This window comes from Cricetulus griseus, chromosome 5, assembly GCF_003668045.3.
Source record: "Cricetulus griseus strain 17A/GY chromosome 5, alternate assembly CriGri-PICRH-1.0, whole genome shotgun sequence".
NCBI classification, from domain to species: Eukaryota; Metazoa; Chordata; class Mammalia; order Rodentia; family Cricetidae; genus Cricetulus; species Cricetulus griseus.
The window spans coordinates 136,451,279-136,470,395 of record NC_048598.1 but is presented as its reverse complement, the minus strand read 5'-3'; the positions used below and the strand labels follow the sequence as shown (position 1 = coordinate 136,470,395).

General features: G+C 34.2%; 1 protein-coding gene across 1 annotated transcript in view; it reads right to left on the bottom strand.

Annotated features, from left to right (window-relative positions):
• Mdga2 (MAM domain containing glycosylphosphatidylinositol anchor 2) overlaps positions 1–19,117 on the bottom strand; it is a 414,938-nt gene that overhangs the window by 254,939 nt on the left and 140,882 nt on the right. Inside the window, exons 4-5 of the mRNA XM_027416516.2 lie at positions 17,120–17,316; positions 2,590–2,722 (exon numbers count right to left, since the gene is read on the bottom strand). Of these exons, the coding sequence (XP_027272317.2) occupies positions 2,590–2,722; positions 17,120–17,316 (330 nt within the window). The remainder of the gene's footprint in view (positions 1–2,589; positions 2,723–17,119; positions 17,317–19,117) is intronic.

Sequence of the window (19,117 nt, the reverse complement as noted above, 5' to 3'; positions counted from 1 at the left end):
GATGTTACATTGATTACGTACTTGATTTTCATGCATCTCTTTCACATAAGAAGAACAATAGATGGGGCTTGTAGACGCTGATTGTTTTACAGATCTGCTTGCATGAACATGGTCTGAGTCGAATTTACTGCTGAAGCAGTCGAAATTACTGCTGAAATCTATTACGATTTCATCTATGTGCAACACACAAACCTTCCCAGCTTTGAGCACAACCAGATGAGAAAGACGGCAAAGCACACCTGAATGATCTGACTGTGCCAATGGTCAGGTTTGATTGCAGTTGATGGAGGACTTGAAAAAGTACCATAATCCCAATTATTTCCCACAGCTTCAATACTTATTTTGCAATAAATACCGATACAAGCTTATTTACCTAAACACAATTTATAAAAAAGAAAAATATCATTTGTTTTCAGCTTAATCATATACATTACTGTGGGAGCAAAAAAGAACAGAATGTTGAAAGTTTTAGTGTAACATTTGTTGTATGGCACAGCCATGCCCCCTGAAAAAAAAAAAAAAAAAAGATGGCCATCACTCTTCTTATTGAAAGTCATCCTAGTAATAAACCCAAAAAAGCCAGCTGCTTCAATGGGCTTTAGGAATTATGTCACTTTCCATTCTAATGTTGCTGATGAAGTAAGACATCTTTATTTATAGTTAATAAAACACTCTGACTTCAGCTTGAATTTCTTTTCAGTAACTCCAAGAAAATTAAATTTCTGGTCACTCTGCAGTCTAAATAACTCTTCAAGCGTAAGATTCAATCAGTATTCCACAACCCATGAATTGTGAAATAGCAAAACGACAGACTTCTGCAACATAAAATTCTAAGTTTAATTTTGGAAGTTTTGGTATTTAAATAGTTTTTGTGTACATTGATTTAATCCAGTCTCAGATTAATTTCCATGAGACTATTTAATCAGTATGAGTCAATTTACTACATGCCAAGCTTAGGAAAAGACAGGATCAAACAAACATACAGATATAAAGCCACATTAATGATATTATACTAAGTTGTTCTTTTTCACTTCATGCATAGGAAGTATTTCCATTTTGTTCTGTTTTTCCACCATGGATTATCTGAGTTCCATCACACAACCCCCTCCCCCCCACACACACACAAAGTTAAGGGTTGGAGATATGGTTTTTCAAGTCACACACTTGTCACCCAAGCCTGAAAGTCAGAATTCAGCCCTTGAACCACCACAGAAAGCAGCATTTGTTGGCATGCTTATGTAATTGTAGCACTCTTAACGATGAAACAGAAAGAGGAAACAGAATAATCAGCCAGAAACTCACATTTGCAATAGCACAAACAGCAGACTATGCCCTAAAACAAGGTAGAAGAACATAGTCCCCCAAAGCTGTGATCTGTCTCCCAAATGTGCAAAGCACACATGTACTCACACTCTTGCTCTTATATACAAACACTAATAAATTAGAATCTTTAAAAATAGAAGAACTAGATTAAGGGGAATGAGACTCACTAAAATACACATTGTTCAAAAATACTACAATAATAATACATTGTGTGCTAAGTTTAGAAAATAAAAATTAAATTTATGTAAAAGTTATATTAAAAGTTAACATAATTCATAATATATTTCATGGCAAGATTAAAATGTTACAGCTAGCGTTTATATGTAATTTTTTCAGTATGCTGTTCTTTTGTTAAAAAACGGTATGAGGTCACTAACTTAATTTTTTAAAGACCATTAGAATTTACATTTCTCCTTTTTCCCCTGAAACATTTTTATGAATTATTTTATACCTTCATTAATAAAGCTGACTTTTCCTCCAACATTTTTTATATTTGTTTTTACTGACTTTTACCCTGTGCTTAATACAGCATTTTCTACTGTAAGGACATTTACCCAGCATTTCTACACATAAATTCTGACATACAGCAGGCTATCAAGAAATTACTGAGTAATAAAATAATAGACAGTTTAAGTTTTAGCAACCTCTTGGAACAGATACAATCAATGGAACAAATGCAAACCAAAAGTCAAAACATACTTTGGAAACTATGTCTATAAAGTCTTAACTCTATCTTTTCATTAAGTAAATCGATTGGAATTTGCTGATCAGTTTTTTTGTTGGGAGAAGAAATAATGTATGTTTATATGTTTCAGAAATATAATCACATTGATTCTTCCTTGCACAAAAATGCTTTCTTGATAAAAACTACTTGAAACTACCCATTACATTTTTTAATTTGAAAATTGCATACAAAATGGTTTTATTTAGTTTTGTAACCATAAGATATTTTCAGCAAATTAGATGATAAAATTTTATGTAAAGAATTGAATACTCTTCAAAATTCTCTTTAAATGGTACGTAGGCTAATTTGTAAATTGATGACTATAATATTTAATACTCTAGAATTTCCCACATTACATATAATAGTAACATCACATAGTCTCTTTCTGTTATTTCTCTTTGTTTAGAGGATGCCAAATATTTCTGGGAGTATGAAAGATGACTCTTTTCATCTGCACCCATCAACAGGCCTGGAAGGTTAAAAAGGTTTCTAAAAACTATTTGCAGAAAGCACACATATAAAACACGCTGACAGTTCTGTACCTGTTTTATTGGAAAGTCTAAATGACACCATCTTGTCTGGAATATTACACACGTTCCTCACTGAAGCAATGCAGCTGTAGTTAGCATAGTCCTGAGGTCGAAGATTTTTTAGCTTTAAGATCTTTGTTTCACCCTGAAAAGGGAGAAGAGGTCATTAGCAAAGACCAGTGATAACTGGAAGGAATGAATTGATATATGGCATTGTAATGCATTAAATCATATTATTAGCAGAACGTGTCCTCAGTGAAAAAAGAAACACCTCACTCAAGCATAATATTGGAATATGCCTAGAGGTAAAAACAAACAGGCAACAATGAAAATTCATAAAATTTTCTTTGCACACTTGCTTCCTAGGGGAGGAAAGCTTACTTCTGGCAGTAGTTATGCAAATTATCATGCAAAGTTCTGAACAGTACACTTAATAATCGAGTGTATTCAACAAACACGGCAGTCTGTGTAGACTTCAACAGGAAGCACTGTTATAAAAGGGACTTCTGTAGAAGAGCAAACAAACGAAACACTGCTTTTACAGCAAATTAGAGAAGAAAATCTAATGACAGATCATTATGCTGATAAACATTTATATTTGGTGTGGATGGAACATGAGTAGATGCCAAACTGAACACTGAAGTTTCTGGATTGTTGTTGTCCTTGCTGTTTTAACTCAGAAGCTCATGTAAATATGGAGTGCATTGCAGAGAGTTCTAACTCAGCAGTGATAAGAATACCTTAGCAATTCCTGGTGAGTAGGATTGCAGAAGCACTGGTTGAAACTGTTGCAGTGTAGAGAACAAACACCCATAGTGGAAATGAACCTCCTGCTCAATCCAGGCTAGAGTACTTGGAATTCGCTAATCTCCTAATTCCCTGCCTCCTCTGAAAATAGTTCCTCTGCTAAGAAATGTATTTTTCATGACAAAATAGCACTTTAATGACTTCCTATGAAGAGGAAGGCTCACAATATTAATTTTCCTATCTCAGATATTAAATTGTGAAGGGAAAATTTTATTTGCTTAAATAACATCATTTAATTCTTAAAAATCACCATGCACTCAATATGCCAGTATGAAATGAAGCACACAATGGCCTAACAGACTCCCTAAGTAAATTGCTTACTCAGACACATCTGTCCATCCTGGCTTTCCTCAAATGAGATAGAAATCTACAACAGTGCACATGGCATCATGCTAACAATCCTTCCATTCATGTCAAATTTCAATTCTAAACCAGCTTGCTACACATATAACCTTTTCCTCAGCTAAATAAGCAAACCTCTATTTTATGATGTGTATTGTGAACTAATCTCTGCAACTATGAACATTCTTATCACCTCACATAATTATTACACATCACTTTCCTAAAACATGAAGCCTAATCACTCAATCTCCCTGCTGAGTCATGTGAATTATTTGCCTTGCTTTAGAAAAGACTATGCGTTGCATTTTTCAAAGCAAAGATCATGCATAAACGTATACAGAAATCAATGTAGTCTTGTGAAATAGTTAAACATGTTCACTTATGACACAGAGCTACCATGCACCAAACATAAGTTGCCTTGAAAAATGTCTTTAGGTGTGCAGAAAGAAAACTTTACACTTGAATTATTTGACCCAGGTTATTTTTTAAGATTTGTGTTTATTATCCATATGTATTTGTGTGTGTGTGTGTGTGTGTGTGTGTGTGTGATAGAGAGAGAGAGGAGAGAGAGAGAGAGAGAGAGAGAGAGAGAGAGAGAGAGAGAGAGAGAGAGAGAGAGAGTTTGCATTTGTGGCTATGTGTGAATATGCAGGTCACAGGACAACATGCAAGAATCTGGTTCTCACCTAAGACCATATGAAACTTGGGGCTCAAACTCTGAACATGTGGCTTGGCAGCCATCTCACCAGCCCTCCACTCCCTTTCCTCAGATAATTCACCGCTCAGATGTCTTTACTTTTCTTACTGAGAAATATTGGTATCACCTAAGACTCTAGCTCCACTGCTAACCTCACTTTGTCCAAGTTCCTTAGGCATTTTGTGCTTCTGAGTTTTTATTGTAAGCTCTGTTGCTCTACCCATCTCATTATTTCAGAAACTCCTTCATTGCCAGGTAGATACTTGTATTCTACTACCCCAAAACTTACCTCAATGTGTGCTTTTGATGTGTCACAGACATTGAAAGCTTAACATATCCTAAAATAAACTTGACATGTCTTCCTCTAAAACAATTCTTTATTCCTTAATAACACATCTTAGACATTACTAAAAGTTTTCATGCTCATATTCAGAGTGTCCTTCAGGTAGCTCTTTTGTTGGCATTTAAACATGTCTCATGTCATATTATCCTTTTTCATTTGCTTTTAATAATATTATGGTGAATATACATTCAGCTGACAAATTTCTAAATGTATGTAACAGAGTTGGAAGGCAACCATTTTCTCAGAATTAGTGATGTATAACTGAGAAATAAAATTATGTTTCTATGGAATACAATGGTTTGTTTTCTTAGACCTTTAAATTATGACATAAAGACACAAAAAAGCTAACTGAACATCCATCGCATTACAAAGTTGATATTTTCCTTGTTTTTAATCTCTTACATATAAATACCATCTATCTATTGGCTATTTATTATCATCAATCTATCTAACCTATCTCTCTATCTACCTATTTATCATCTATGTATCTATCATCTACCGATCTATCAAGAGAGGAGGAGAGAGAGTCTAGCTATATAGTCCAAGCTAATCTGGAACAATCTTCCTCATCAGGGTTTCACTATATGTACGTACTACCATGCTTGGGGACTGATTTTTTTAATGTGAAATCGGTTCATTCCATCTCCATGCTAATCACATGAATAATTTAGTGTTGCTTTATCAAATAAACACATTGTGTTTCTGTTCATTTCATCCTCTCATACCCTAAATTACTCTTTTCACAGTCTATTTACCTCTATGCTTATTCAATTCCATGTATTTCTTGGATGCCAACACTCCTTACCTCTCCACAAGTAATTCTGTTTGTTTCCTCCTGTTGGTGGAATCCTTCCAAATGAGCTATGTTTCTGTTCCATAGAATCAGTTTTACATTTACATTTTACATTTGGGCAATGGGTTTATCTTTCCCAGACTCCTTCCCTGCCAGTAAGTCCATCAAGGCAATGATCATGTCAGACTCTCTCTCTACTGTACTATGAGGGCAGTCATAGAATTAGCACAGAAAAGACACTTTCAGTATTAATAATTCTTTTCAATTCAAACTGCAATATCCATCTACATTTCAGTTCATTTGGCTTTGCTTGGTGTTCATTGTGTATGCAGAATTGCCTGCCTGGATGGCACCTGTTATGAATTCAATAGATGTTAATGAAATATCACTTAGATACCAAACACATGATAAGAAAACCTTTCACTCAGTTACACAAATCAGATCATATTTGTATGTGCAATAAAAAGTATTATTCTCTTATAAAAACTCATCTAGATTACATCGATTGAAGAACAGAAAGGAAGGAAAATTGCATTAAAGACAAAAATATCAAAATCAAGTGAAACTTTAATCTTACCAAAAGAAATAAATGTACATCAACAGAAATATAAGTGGCACATTACTATATGTAAGTATATACAATATAATAAAAAATAATCTAAATATATGGAACTAAATATACATATATATTTATAATTTTAAACAAGATGACTTTAAATTCTAAATGGAAACAACCTGTAAGTTTTTCTAAGAAATTTAATTATATGAAGCCAATATTCTAGAGGCAACCACATAATGATAATAATTCTCCAATATACACAAAGTGCAGAACATTTTTATTTATGTCCATAATTAGTGATGAAAAATCTTTATTCAACACAGAGTTAATTATATTTCATAAGGATATTCTCAGTGAGATATTATCTTTAATTCGTATTATTCTGGTTACTATTTCTCAACAGGATATTGAAATTACCCTAATAATATCATAAATGATACTTTGTTTTGCAAATATGAGATAATCCACTTCCTTTTATGTGCCCATACCTTTCTATTTACCCCCACACTTTAGATGATCTTCAACAGTCCCCAATGTGTCAGTGTTTATAATTAGAATAATATAATCCCTTCTTGGTTGATTTTTTATTTCATTTTCCATTTTACAAATTAAATCTGCAATCTTTTCCAAATACACTCCTAGTGAAACCTTAACCATTATCTCACTATCAATTTAGAACCAGTGTAAAGGTACACAACAAATTGCTAATTCACTCATGTCCTCCTCACCTCACCTCTTCTCCCCTTCTCATTCTCCTAGCTCCCTCTCCCCACTCCCCATGATTTTATGTCTCTTAGGGTCCTCCTTGTTTCCTAGCTTCTCTGGTGCTGTGGAATGTAGGCTGGTAATCCTTTGCTCTCTCTATAAAATACATATATGAGTGAATATACACCATATTTGTCTTTTTGTGATTGGGTTACCTTGCTCAAAATGGTTTCTTCTAGTTTGATCCATTTACCTTAGAGTTTCAAGATTCCATTGTTGTCCCCCATCCCCAGCTGAGTAGTAATCAATTGTGTAAATGTACCACATTTTCTGTATCCATTCTTCAGCTGAGGGTTGTCTAGGTTGCTTCCAGGTTCGGGCTATTAGAAATACTGCTGCTGTGAACTTAGTTGAACAGATGTCCTTGTTTGAATGTGCTTCTTTTGAGTATATGCCTAAGAGTAGAATTTCTAGATCTTGTGGTAGACTGATTCCAATTTTCTTGAGGAATTGACATACTGATTTCCAAAGCAGCTGTACAAGTTGGCACTCCCACAACAGTGGAGGAGTGTTCCTCGTTCTCCACATCCTCTCCAGCATAAACTGTCATTGGTGTTTTTGATTTTAGCCATTTTGACAGGAGTAAGATGGTATCTCAGAGTTGTTTTGATTTGCATTTCCCTGATGGTTAAGGATATTGAACACTTTCGTATTTGTCTTTCAGGCATTTTATATTCCTCTGTTGAGAATTCTCTATTTAGTTCTGTACCCTATTTTCTAATTGGATTATTTGGTGTTTTGGAAACTAGCTTCTGGAGTTCTTTGTAAATTTTGGAGATCAGCCCTCTGTCAGATGTATGGTTGGTGAATATCTTTTCCAGGAGGTCCCATTTATCAATTGTCGATCTCAGTGTCTGTGCTACTGGTGTTATGTTCAGGAAGTCGTCTGCTGTACCAATTTATTCAAGGGTACTTCCCACTTTCTCTTCTAAGAGGCTGAGTTTGGCTGGATTTATGTTGAGGTCTTTGATCCATATGGACTTAAGTTTTGTGCATGGTGATAGACATGGATCTATCTGCAGTCTTCTACATGCCAGCACCGTTTGTTGAAGATGATTTCTTTATTCTATTGTATAACTTTAGCTTCTTTATCAAAAATCATGTGTTGGTATGTATGTGAGTTAATTCAAAAGAAAAAAGATGTACTTGAAAAATCACCAATAGTTTGGTAATTACTAATTTCTCGATCTTTCTAGTGTTTTCATTATTGTTGTTGGCTGTTGGTTTTGCTCTGTTGTTTCTCTTGTTGTTTGTGACAATTTAGTTAAAATGTTTGGTAATGGAGGCTTTTTTTTTTTTACTTTATTTTATTCTCTCCTCCTTGATCTATAATAAGCACTTGTTCTCTAATTTCTTTTTCTTAGAGTTGTTTATTGACTTCTGTTTTCCCAATACTATTTTCCTTCTCAGCACATGCATACACACACACACACACACACACACACACACACACACACACACACACATCACACTTGACCAAGAAAGAGTAAGTTGAAGTTGACTATTCTGTTTTGGAGTTCCTTGGCTTTCTCCTTGCATTATGTTTTCATGCCCCTCTCTTAAACTCTCAACTCTGTTTTCATCTCAGACTCTTTTGTAACTATTTTATGTTGATTTTCCAGATTATATCAATTCCATGTGCTCACTTTCACACATTGTTGGTCACTCCATAATCTCCTATTCACTTTCTTTTGCGATGTTGCTACTTTCCCATGAAAATCACTATCACGTTCTCTGTTATCCAGCCTCAGAATTTAAGCTATCATCCATTCCACACATTATCATTCCCAAGATAATGATAAATGAGCTTTGACTCATTTTTTCTTTGACAGTCTTCTTTATAAGCCAAATATATGGTGCTGGACTTCTTTCATTCTTTTTTAGTTCTTTTTTTAAATAAACTTTTATTTAATTTAAAAACAATCTTATTTTATATACCAATCCCAGTTTCCTCTCCCTCTCATCCCCTCATGCCTTCCATCAACCCCCCCATCCCACCCACCATCCACTTCCCAGGCAGGGTGAGTCCTCCCATGAGGAATCATCAAAGTCTGTCACATTTCTAAATCCTCACAAAACATTATCATACATTGATTTAGTCTGATTTAGGTAATATTCTATCTACTCTGGATAACTGGATATCTCCTTCACCCAAATCATTCTGTGATCGACCACCACTCTCTCTCTTATCATGCTTTTTAAATGCTGCAAAATAATAAATACCTCTTCTTCATTGAAGGGCCATTTCAGAAAAAAAAATATTTCATCAACTGAGGCTTGAGGAAATCTAAACAAAACCATATTAATTCCTCAAATAAACTCTTTATGATCATACAATTAATTTTATCACTATTTGGAGGAGACTTTGTGATTTCTAGTATTTTGCCATTTAATGGCCCTCTCAATGGGTTCATATTTTTTCTTTATTATCTGAAGTATATTTTTAAAAGAAAACTTTTAAAGCCCAGTAAGACATCACCAATTAAAGATAAGTTATCTTTCTTTTAAGCAGCTTCTGCTTCCCTATACTATGGCATCTATTTAAAAAACCACTACATGGCACTTTGTTGTGAATTTCCAGTGAATATATTGGTTTATGTTTCTTAACTGAGGGTCTACTGTATCTCCCATGACAAATAGGGTCCATAATATTTGTGATTGTTTTTAAAAAGTATCTGTTGATTAAAATTTGGGCCTCACATTTCAAAAAATATATTTCTCAAGAAATACGTCTCTACTAATTAAATATCTGCACATTTAAATCTGAAGGGAATGGATATCTATATTATAAAAGGTATACAAAAGGTAAATAGCAAAGTAGATTAACAACCACTCTGAAATAAAACACACAAATAGTTTCATTCAAAAATGGTCTGTATAGTAAGACAGGTATCATTCAACAGAAGACATACAAATGGCCAAGAGATAAACCAAAGTATACACAGCATTATTAGTCATTATAGAAATATAAATCGATCTAAATTAAGATATCATTTCACTTCAGAAAGCAAATAATGAAAAAACAGATTAGAAGAAAAAATTAACTACAACTTTAGAAAAAATGAAAACAGCAAGGAAGAAAAGCAAGAATGAGTATATGAAGGAATGCAAACTTTGCACAGTTAAAAGAATATTAATTAGTCCAATAATTATAAAAAGGAGAATGAAGATTCTTCTAATCATTAAGAACCAATTTGGTCTTTGATTCATTTCTATTGATCCATCTGTCTGTTTTTATGCCAATTCCATGGTGTTTTTTGCTTTTTTTTTTTATCACTATAGCTCCATAGTAGAGCTTGAAATTAGGAAGTTCCTTTATTGTACAGTATTGTTTTAGCTATCCTGGGATTTTTGTTTTCCACATGAAGTTGAAAAGAAATGTGCTGGAATTTTGATGGGATTACATGGAATCTGTAGATTGCTTTTGTTAAGATGGCCATCTTTACTATGTTAATCGGTAGACCCATGAGCATGGGGGATCTTTCTATCTTTTCTATTTTTTTCTTTCTTCAAGGACATAAAGTTTTTGTCATACAGGTCTTTCACTTGCTTGGTTAGAGTTTTCCCAGCATATTTTACATTCTATGTGGATATTGTAAAGGACATTGCTTCTTTATTTCTTACTCAGCATACTTATCATTTGCATATAGGTGGGATCAGTATTGCATATAGATGGGATATTCCTTTGAATTAATCTTGTATCTAGCCATACTACTGAAGGTGTTTATTAAATGTGGGATCATAGGAGCTCATAGACACTGGACCAACCGATAAGGAGCTGGCATGAGACCAACCTAGGCCTTCTACTTTTGTGACAGTTTTATAGGTTGGTGTATTTATGGGACTTCTAGCAGTGAGAGTCCCTGATGCTTTGCCATGCTTTTGGAAGCCTATTCCTCATAACAGGTTGCCTTACCAAACCTTAATTCCAGGAGAGGAACTTAGTACTACCTCAACTTGGCATGTCATGTTTTGTTGCCAACCACAAGAGGTCTGCCCTTTTCTGACCAGAAACAGAGAAGGAGTGGATTTGGTATAGAGAAGGTAGAGGTAAGGGGGAGGGTAGAAAATGGGAGGAGATGGGGGAGGGGAAACTGTAATTGGTATGAAAAAACAAATGAATAAACTTAATTTAAGAAAAATAAAAATAATACAAAAAGAATAATTACATCATACAAAAAATTCCTGGCATCAAAGTTCCCTCCTTTTGCTTGTATCCAAAGGAAATGAAGGAAATTAAATCACTTTGCTAAGGAAAGATCACAACCCTGGTTCACTGATAACCAAAACCAGGAAACAAACTCCAAGTTTCTATCAGTGGGAAATGGATCATGAAATTGTATGATACAGAATACCATTCAGCCGTTAATAAGGATGAAACCCTGTCCTTCTCTGTAAGATGGGTGAAGCAAAAGGTCATTGTGTTAAATAGAGACAGGCACAGAGAACCAAACACTACATGACATCACTCATATTTGGAATATAAGAAATTTGATCTCATAGCTTATCAGTGTTGATTAGGATCCCCAGGGGATAGAAAACAATGGAGAGAGGAAAGCACGGGAAAATGTTGGTCAATGAGAACTAAGCTCTAGATAGGTAAACAGAATTGATTCTGATATTTTACTGGAGTCACAACACTACAAGTCATTATATTCTAACTTCCATCTAAAAAGGAAAAACACAATTCAAGTGCTGTTGAGAGCCAGCCTGACCCAAGGCTTTCTCAGAGACTAGTTCTCTGTCCTTGCCCAGGGGCAGACTTGGCAAGGTCTCACCTGGGTCTTCTGGGGCCAGGGCTTCAAAGAAGTTATGGTTTCAGTTCCTGGGGACTTGGCTTTTCTTAACTCTGAAAAGAGTAGAGCTATTGGTCCTAAGGCTGCTATGTGCTTGATTTGTAAAGCACTCCATCCTTTGTTCCCCTTGTGCAATATTGTTCAATAAATAAGCTTCCTGCTCACACTGTCCCATTGTAAGATGGCTTTTTCCTGACCCCCTTCTCCCAAATTGATAATGTACTTTTTAATGAATTTCCTTGTGCAAGGCTACCTGACCACAACTTTCCTATCTTCCTAACTATCTGATCTGTCCAGTCCTCTTTCATCCCAGGATCCTGTCACAGCAAAGTGACCTTGATCCAGTTCAAGTCAAGTGCTATTTTAAGACTTCAAAGATTCAGGTTACTCTGAACTACTTCTGATTGTACCAAGAAGTATGGCCTGGTTATTACAATGGTCGAAATATCTATATTCTAGTTAGATGTTATGCAGAACAAAGGAACACAGTGGCATATTGCAAAGACAAGAAAAAGCAATGCCTTCATATCTTATTTTCCCATGGTTTAACTGACCATCGATTGGCAGGCTGCTCTGTAAGAATTTACATAATCACTCCCTAAAGTTGCAAATCAAGATTCCATAAGATGTGAAACTACAGAGGCCACAGATAAATAACTCCTTAAGGTAATATGCAAGGTTAACCTCTAAAATTGTGAAGGGGTGAGGGACTAATAAATCAGAAATCAGGCTGAACTAGGAAAGTGATTGTACCTTACACATTTAATTCACTACCTTCATTAAGTGATGAAGAATAATTTTCTAATTTATGAAGTTAATGGATGTGCCTCTGTGTGTATGAGTTGTGAATGTGTGAATGAGTGTGCACACATGTGTGGGTGTGCACATGTTCTGCATGCATGTGGTGGTCAGAGAATGTCCTTCCCCCTGTAAATAGGCTCTGGAGATCAAAGTCATTATGCTTGGTGGCAAATGTATCTATTCATGATCCATTTTGCCATCCCAGTAGAAAAAATTTTACAACTTTGTAATTCATAGAATCCCAAAAGGTATATGAATGTGTATATAGATACTGTATATGCACAATTTCAATTGGTGTGCATGTGCATATATTACTAAGTATAAGTTAGATTTTATCATTTAAAACTGCTTTATCACATAACGTTACTTTTATTTTGCCATTCATGCAAATTTAATATTCTGTGATATTAGGATTATTTTGCATGTGAAATTCTACACATTTTTAAAAGAAATTTTGATTTGATTATTTTATAAGTATATACTTAGTTTAATGAGCCTTAATGTAACTGATGGTGTTATTGATGTAAATATGTTCAGCCTTATGATTAGTTGATGTAATTATTATATACAACATCATATCAGGAACATTTTTATAAACATTCTAGGAAAATGGCAAGTAAATATGCAACTTCTAAATTTTAAACTCACATTTATTGGCAATCACACAGAAACTTTATAATTAAAATTTAAATGTATCTTATACTTGCCAGTAAATAAAACCCACTAAAACTGTTTTTGAAATAAATAAGAAGATAATTATATATTAGTCTGTGCTATTCCAGTATTGCATTCTATAATAAAAACCAAAAATACCTATAACCTGCAATGATATTTTAAGTTACTTTCAAAATAAACCAGACCTGTAAATATTATTCCCAATATATGTATCATTATCGTGATCTACTGGGAAAAGCTAACTTTCCAATTTATAGTCATTTGTACCTCAAATATGCATATATATATATGCATGTATATGTGTGTGTGTGTGTGTGTGTGTGTGTGTGTGTGTGTGTGTGTGTGTGTGTATGCTTGCCTTTCCCATTCTTCATTTGTGAGTAGAGAATTGAAAAGGATAATTATTCATCTTAAACTTATTATGTGGCTGAGATTTCATATAATTCTCAAAAACACATGCTGATTTCATTTTGGAAATAATAAGTGCAAGAAACTATAAATAAGATTTTGTTACCCAAGATGATTGGGAAATAAATATTCAGCTCAAATTGATGTTGTTATTAGCCTGTATGCATAGGCACACAAGATAGTCATCTCATCATCTTTGAAATTATTTTTATTAAAAAATAAGACATTATTGAATAGCATTAATATTGAAAATCTAATATCTTCCACAGAAGTTTAATTTCCTAACATTAAAATACATGAACTTTCATCTGAATCCTTATACAGTATTGTCCCAGGATGCCCTCCCATCTTCACAGTAAACTCTTCTCCACATAGAAAAATTACTGTGTAGCATATTGCAGGCATGAAATATCATTAGGGGAATTACTTTGCTTAATTATTATTTCTGATGCTACTGTCCACATTGTACATGATCCTATACCATTTTGTTAGCCTCCATTTTAACTTCTTTCTGCTTTTCATTGCATTATAATCCTCTTTCCCTTAGCCACTTACTTCCTTATATATCAATGATGTATATCTCTCAGGAAGAGAGGAGCCTTTCCCATACCCTGCACATGGCAGATCAAGATTAACTTGCAGCATTATAAATGACAGGAGTCCTAGTCTACAGAACTAAAGATTTCCATAGTAGTTTGTCTGTGTTCTCCACAATGGATGCTGGATTAAGTGTCACTGTGACAGTATTGGGAGATGGCACCTTTACAGAGCAGCTACATCAATGTCCGATATATATATATATATATATATATATATATATATATATATATTATATAAAGTTATTCCTCTATTTTAGGAGTATGTGCATCAATCATAGGAGTGACCTTTTGTTTCTTTGTTACAAAGTAGCTAGAATGCCCTTACTGGGTGCCAATACCTTAATGTTGAACTTTCTAGTGTCTAAAATTGTGAGAAATATAATTTTAAATAAAGTACACAGATTGTTGTTATAGGATCAGAGCCTGATTGAGACATACTTTAATATAAACATTTTATTATTAAAAGATTGTTAATCATAATGTATTCTTAGCAGTAGTGGGAAAATATCTGTAGAAACTAATACATGGAATATATATATATATATATATATATATATATATATATATATTGTGGATATATATATATCCACAAAAAAGAGTAACAGAATATGAAAGAGCAAAGTCATCACACAAAGGAAATATGGGCTTAGGTTATATTGTAATACTATAACATAGTTAATTTCAAGTGTAAAGCAACATTGAAAACAGACAAATAGTGCTTTTAACCACAAAGTTCTGTATTTTAAAGTATATGATTTTTAACTTTCTAATGCAGAGAAAAATAGATGAATTTCTAAATTAAAACACGACAAAATGTTATCATATTAAAATAAATAAGTTTAACCAAAAGCAATTGCATTGCTTTCCACTACAAGATGATGGCAAAATCACAGTAGTTTCAAATTTGTTGGCAATTACCAGCTACAAATGAGGATGTTGGTGGCTGTTAAGCAGACCTGTAGGTAAACATTTTCTCTTTGTGACTATTTTTCTGTATTATGAACATGTTCTTGAAGGTTACAATTAGACCTGAATGTCTCATCTATTCTAATTTTCATCAATTAGCAAAATTTTGGAGAAACAGAATAGTCTGTAACTCATTTGTAAAATCCTATAAAACTTATATGTGCCACAGGATCAATCCTACAGAAGCTTTGAATTCAAGCAGAGTTTCAAAATGGTAGCCCAGGGTCCAAATAGAGACACCTGGCAGCAGCAGATGCTGTTTTCTAAAGAGTAGGAGTACACATTCTGCTCCCTGCAGGACCTATCAGATCTTAGTTCATTCTCCCAGGCACAGTCACATAGTCTTTTTGCTATATTAGTTTCAGCAGTCATTTGCATTTGTGATGCCTGTGATAAAGCAGAACAAATATAACCCAGTCAAGAAAGAAACCCCCAAAATTTCATTAGAATACATGGCTTAAGTCCAGCTCATGATGGGACATTTCTTTATAAGAAATTATATAGAACTTATTTGGTTGGACTAAATTGCATATACATACAAGCATATGTGTAGACATATATATATATATATATATATATATATATATAGTCTAAATGAAGTTATGATAATTAGAGGTAATATTACTCCTCCTGTCCAAGACCTATAGACTAAGAAAAAATCTTAGTACTAGACACAATAAACAACCTTTCCAGTATTTGGTCAGATGAATCCAAGAGATTCCCCAAACAATGTAAGTTATTGCTGTTTCCCATGGTTTCCTCCAAGAAATTAAATATAAGACCCTATTACTAAATGTATTTTGGAAACAGGGCTACATGGAATCTAATTGGGTCTAGTGGAAATCTTTCTCAAAACTAGTTTTCATGGTATATGAAAATGCTATGTAATCTGCCAAGGGAGAAAAACAGCTAGTAGTAGTTCTATACAGCTCAGATGCCTGTAAGCCAGAATAATGACCACCACAGCAAGATATCCATAGAGGTACAATTGTGGTATTCATAACTTGGGGGTAACCAACAGTTGTCTAATTAGACTTTAGGACTGCTTAGCAGAGGGGATCCCATGAATGGCTTCTGAAACACAGCCACTTAATTAAACCAGTAATGTTCCCAACTTCATTCTAAGCACTTATACCCACAAATATATACAGTTCAAAGATGCTTATCTTTTTAACAGATAGTTACCATTACAGAAAACAACTGGGCCAAATGCAGAGAACTGCTGAACATGGGTCTCCTAGGGCCAGTTGCTACAACTAAAGCTCAATAGGCACACCTGAAGCTTAGGAATATTGTAGAAGAGGGGCAGAGAAAGCCAGAGGATCAAGAGGTCAGTTGTGAGCTGTAACTCTTAGAAAGGAAAGGCAAGCTACACTCGTGATTTAACATGGCTGCCTAAACAAAAGCCAAGCAAAGATAACAATGATAGACATGCAACTGCAGAAGGCGACAATTTCATTGGCCCTAAACTCAAATAAGAGCTACAGGCAATTAATGACTAAAGGGAGAGGAAGAGTTAATCTTCTACAATGGTGATCCTAATTGGTGATCCAATATCAAGTGGTCAACATGACAACATATACATAGAAGCAACATTAAACAGATATCAGGCTGCATATATGAACACATATATATATTTTCTATCTATCCATATATATGTAATAACAGTAGTTAAAGAAAAAATAATAATTTGTCATTGAATGTTGGAAAATTACAATTATGCCTCTAAAATATGTTTTTAATCAAACCTATCAGTGAAGTACAGACTCATGCTTTTTAAATGGACACTGAGGTACTGATGAAGAAATATGATTACAGGAATCAGCATTTCAAATTAACATCACTTATAAAACCAGTTGTCTTTTGTATCTATGTGTACTTGTCTTTCAATGAAACATGTACTGTTTTTACAAAAGAGTAGATTTGTAGAATATGTTGAGTAAAGAAATTATCAGTTAGATAGGGAAGGAATACTGTTCCTAATCTCTTACCTGGGTAAAGAAGGGCTCATAAATCTCCACGCCTTTGTCAGATCCTTGTAGCAATACTTCTTGACCACGTCTCCAGCTGTAGCGCACAGGGGGGTTGGAATTGGCCACACATCTGAGAAACACTGTTCTCTCATAGTAGAATTGTTCTTTAGCTTCACCTATGCTTTGATGAACAGTTACTATGGGATCATCCAAGTCTAGAAGAAATAAAAACAGGCAAGTGACAATGTTACAAGATGTACAACTTCTAAAGCATTGCAAACCTATGCCCGGTCTACTGATGGCAGTGATTTGAGTGCTTGATTAAGCTGACAAAAATCAATAACAAAGAAATTTTCAACCAGATAAAAAATCTAAAAATTGGTAGTTCCTTCAGATTTGTTGAGACAGTACAGAAATTCTTACATTTTCAACCTCCTTTCTAGCAGCCACTTAGAAAAAATTTCATGAAAGTGAAGGAAATCTAAATGGCCAGCTCTGAAAACACATACAACTAATGTTACATATACTCATAGGTTACTTTTAGGAACACACATTCTTATATACATACATTAATTGTTTTCTCATAATGAATATATTCAATTATTAACAATGAGAGAGGAGGCCATTAATATGGAGGAGAGTGGGGAGGGTTTTATGGGAGGCTTTGGAGGGAAGAAATGGAAGAGAGAAATGTTACAATTACATTACAATCTGGAAAAAAAGCCAGAGAAAGAGAGAGACAGAGACAGAGACAGAGACAGAGACAGAGAAAAATCAAAGCACTGAAACTGAATTCAACCAGCATAGACTCTTAGGAATGAATTAAACACTTGCTATTAATTACCATCACAGCCCACTTAACATCCTTCCAGCTGTATAACTCTGAAAGACTATTTAACTTTAGTGATTGTCCTTATCAGTGAAATGATATTACATTACTCAGGCTGTTGGAGGATTAATAAATGAGATAGTTCATAAAACATGAGCATGTGTATATAAAAGGGCTACTGCTTTTTTTTTAGTTAATGTTGTATCTAACCACTTCATTGAAAGTTTTTATCAGCTATAGTAATCTTCTGGTAGAATTTTCATAGTCCCTTATCTATATTATCATATCATCTGTGAACAGTGATAGATATTTTGACTTCTTCCTTTTCAATTTGTAACCATTAGATCTTCACTTGTCTTATTGCTTTAGCCATAACTTCAAGTACTTTATTGAATAGACATTGAGAGAGTGGAAAACCTTGTATTGTTCCTAATTTTAGTGGGATTGTCTTGTGTTTCTTTCCATTTATTTTGATGTTGGCTATAGGTTTTCTACAAACTGCCTTTATTATGTGAGGTATGTTCCTTGCATCACTACTTTTTCTAAGACTTTTATCATATAGGTTTTGGACTTTGTCAAATGCTTTTTCAGCATTTAATAAAGAGATCATGTGTTTTGTTTCTTACAATTTGTTTATACAGTGGATTATATTGACTGATTACCTTATGTTGATCTGTCCCTATACCTCTGGGATGAAGCCTACTTGATCATGGTGGACGATCTATATGATGTCTTCTGGCATTTGGTTTGTGGAGTAATTATTATGTTTGCATCTATTTTCATGAGATAATTGGTCTGCAATTCTCTTTCTTTCTTTGGTCTGGATATAAGAATGACTACAGCCTCATAAAATGAATTTGGCAATACTTCTGTTTCTATTATGTAGATAATTTGAAGCTAAGATAAAAACACTAGTGACAACTCATACTGGTGAGGATGTGGAGCAAGGGGAATGTTCTGTCATTGCTGGTAGGAATGCAAACTTGAACAGCCACTATGAAAATCAATATGGAAGTTTTTTGGAATATGGGACTATAGCTACCTCTAGATCCAGCTATACCACTGTTGGGCATATAACCAAAGATGCTCCATCCTCTCACAAGGAAATGTTCTCAACTATGTTCATAGCAGCTTTATATGTAACAGCTAGAAACTGGAAACAACGTAGATTTCCCCAAACAGAAGAA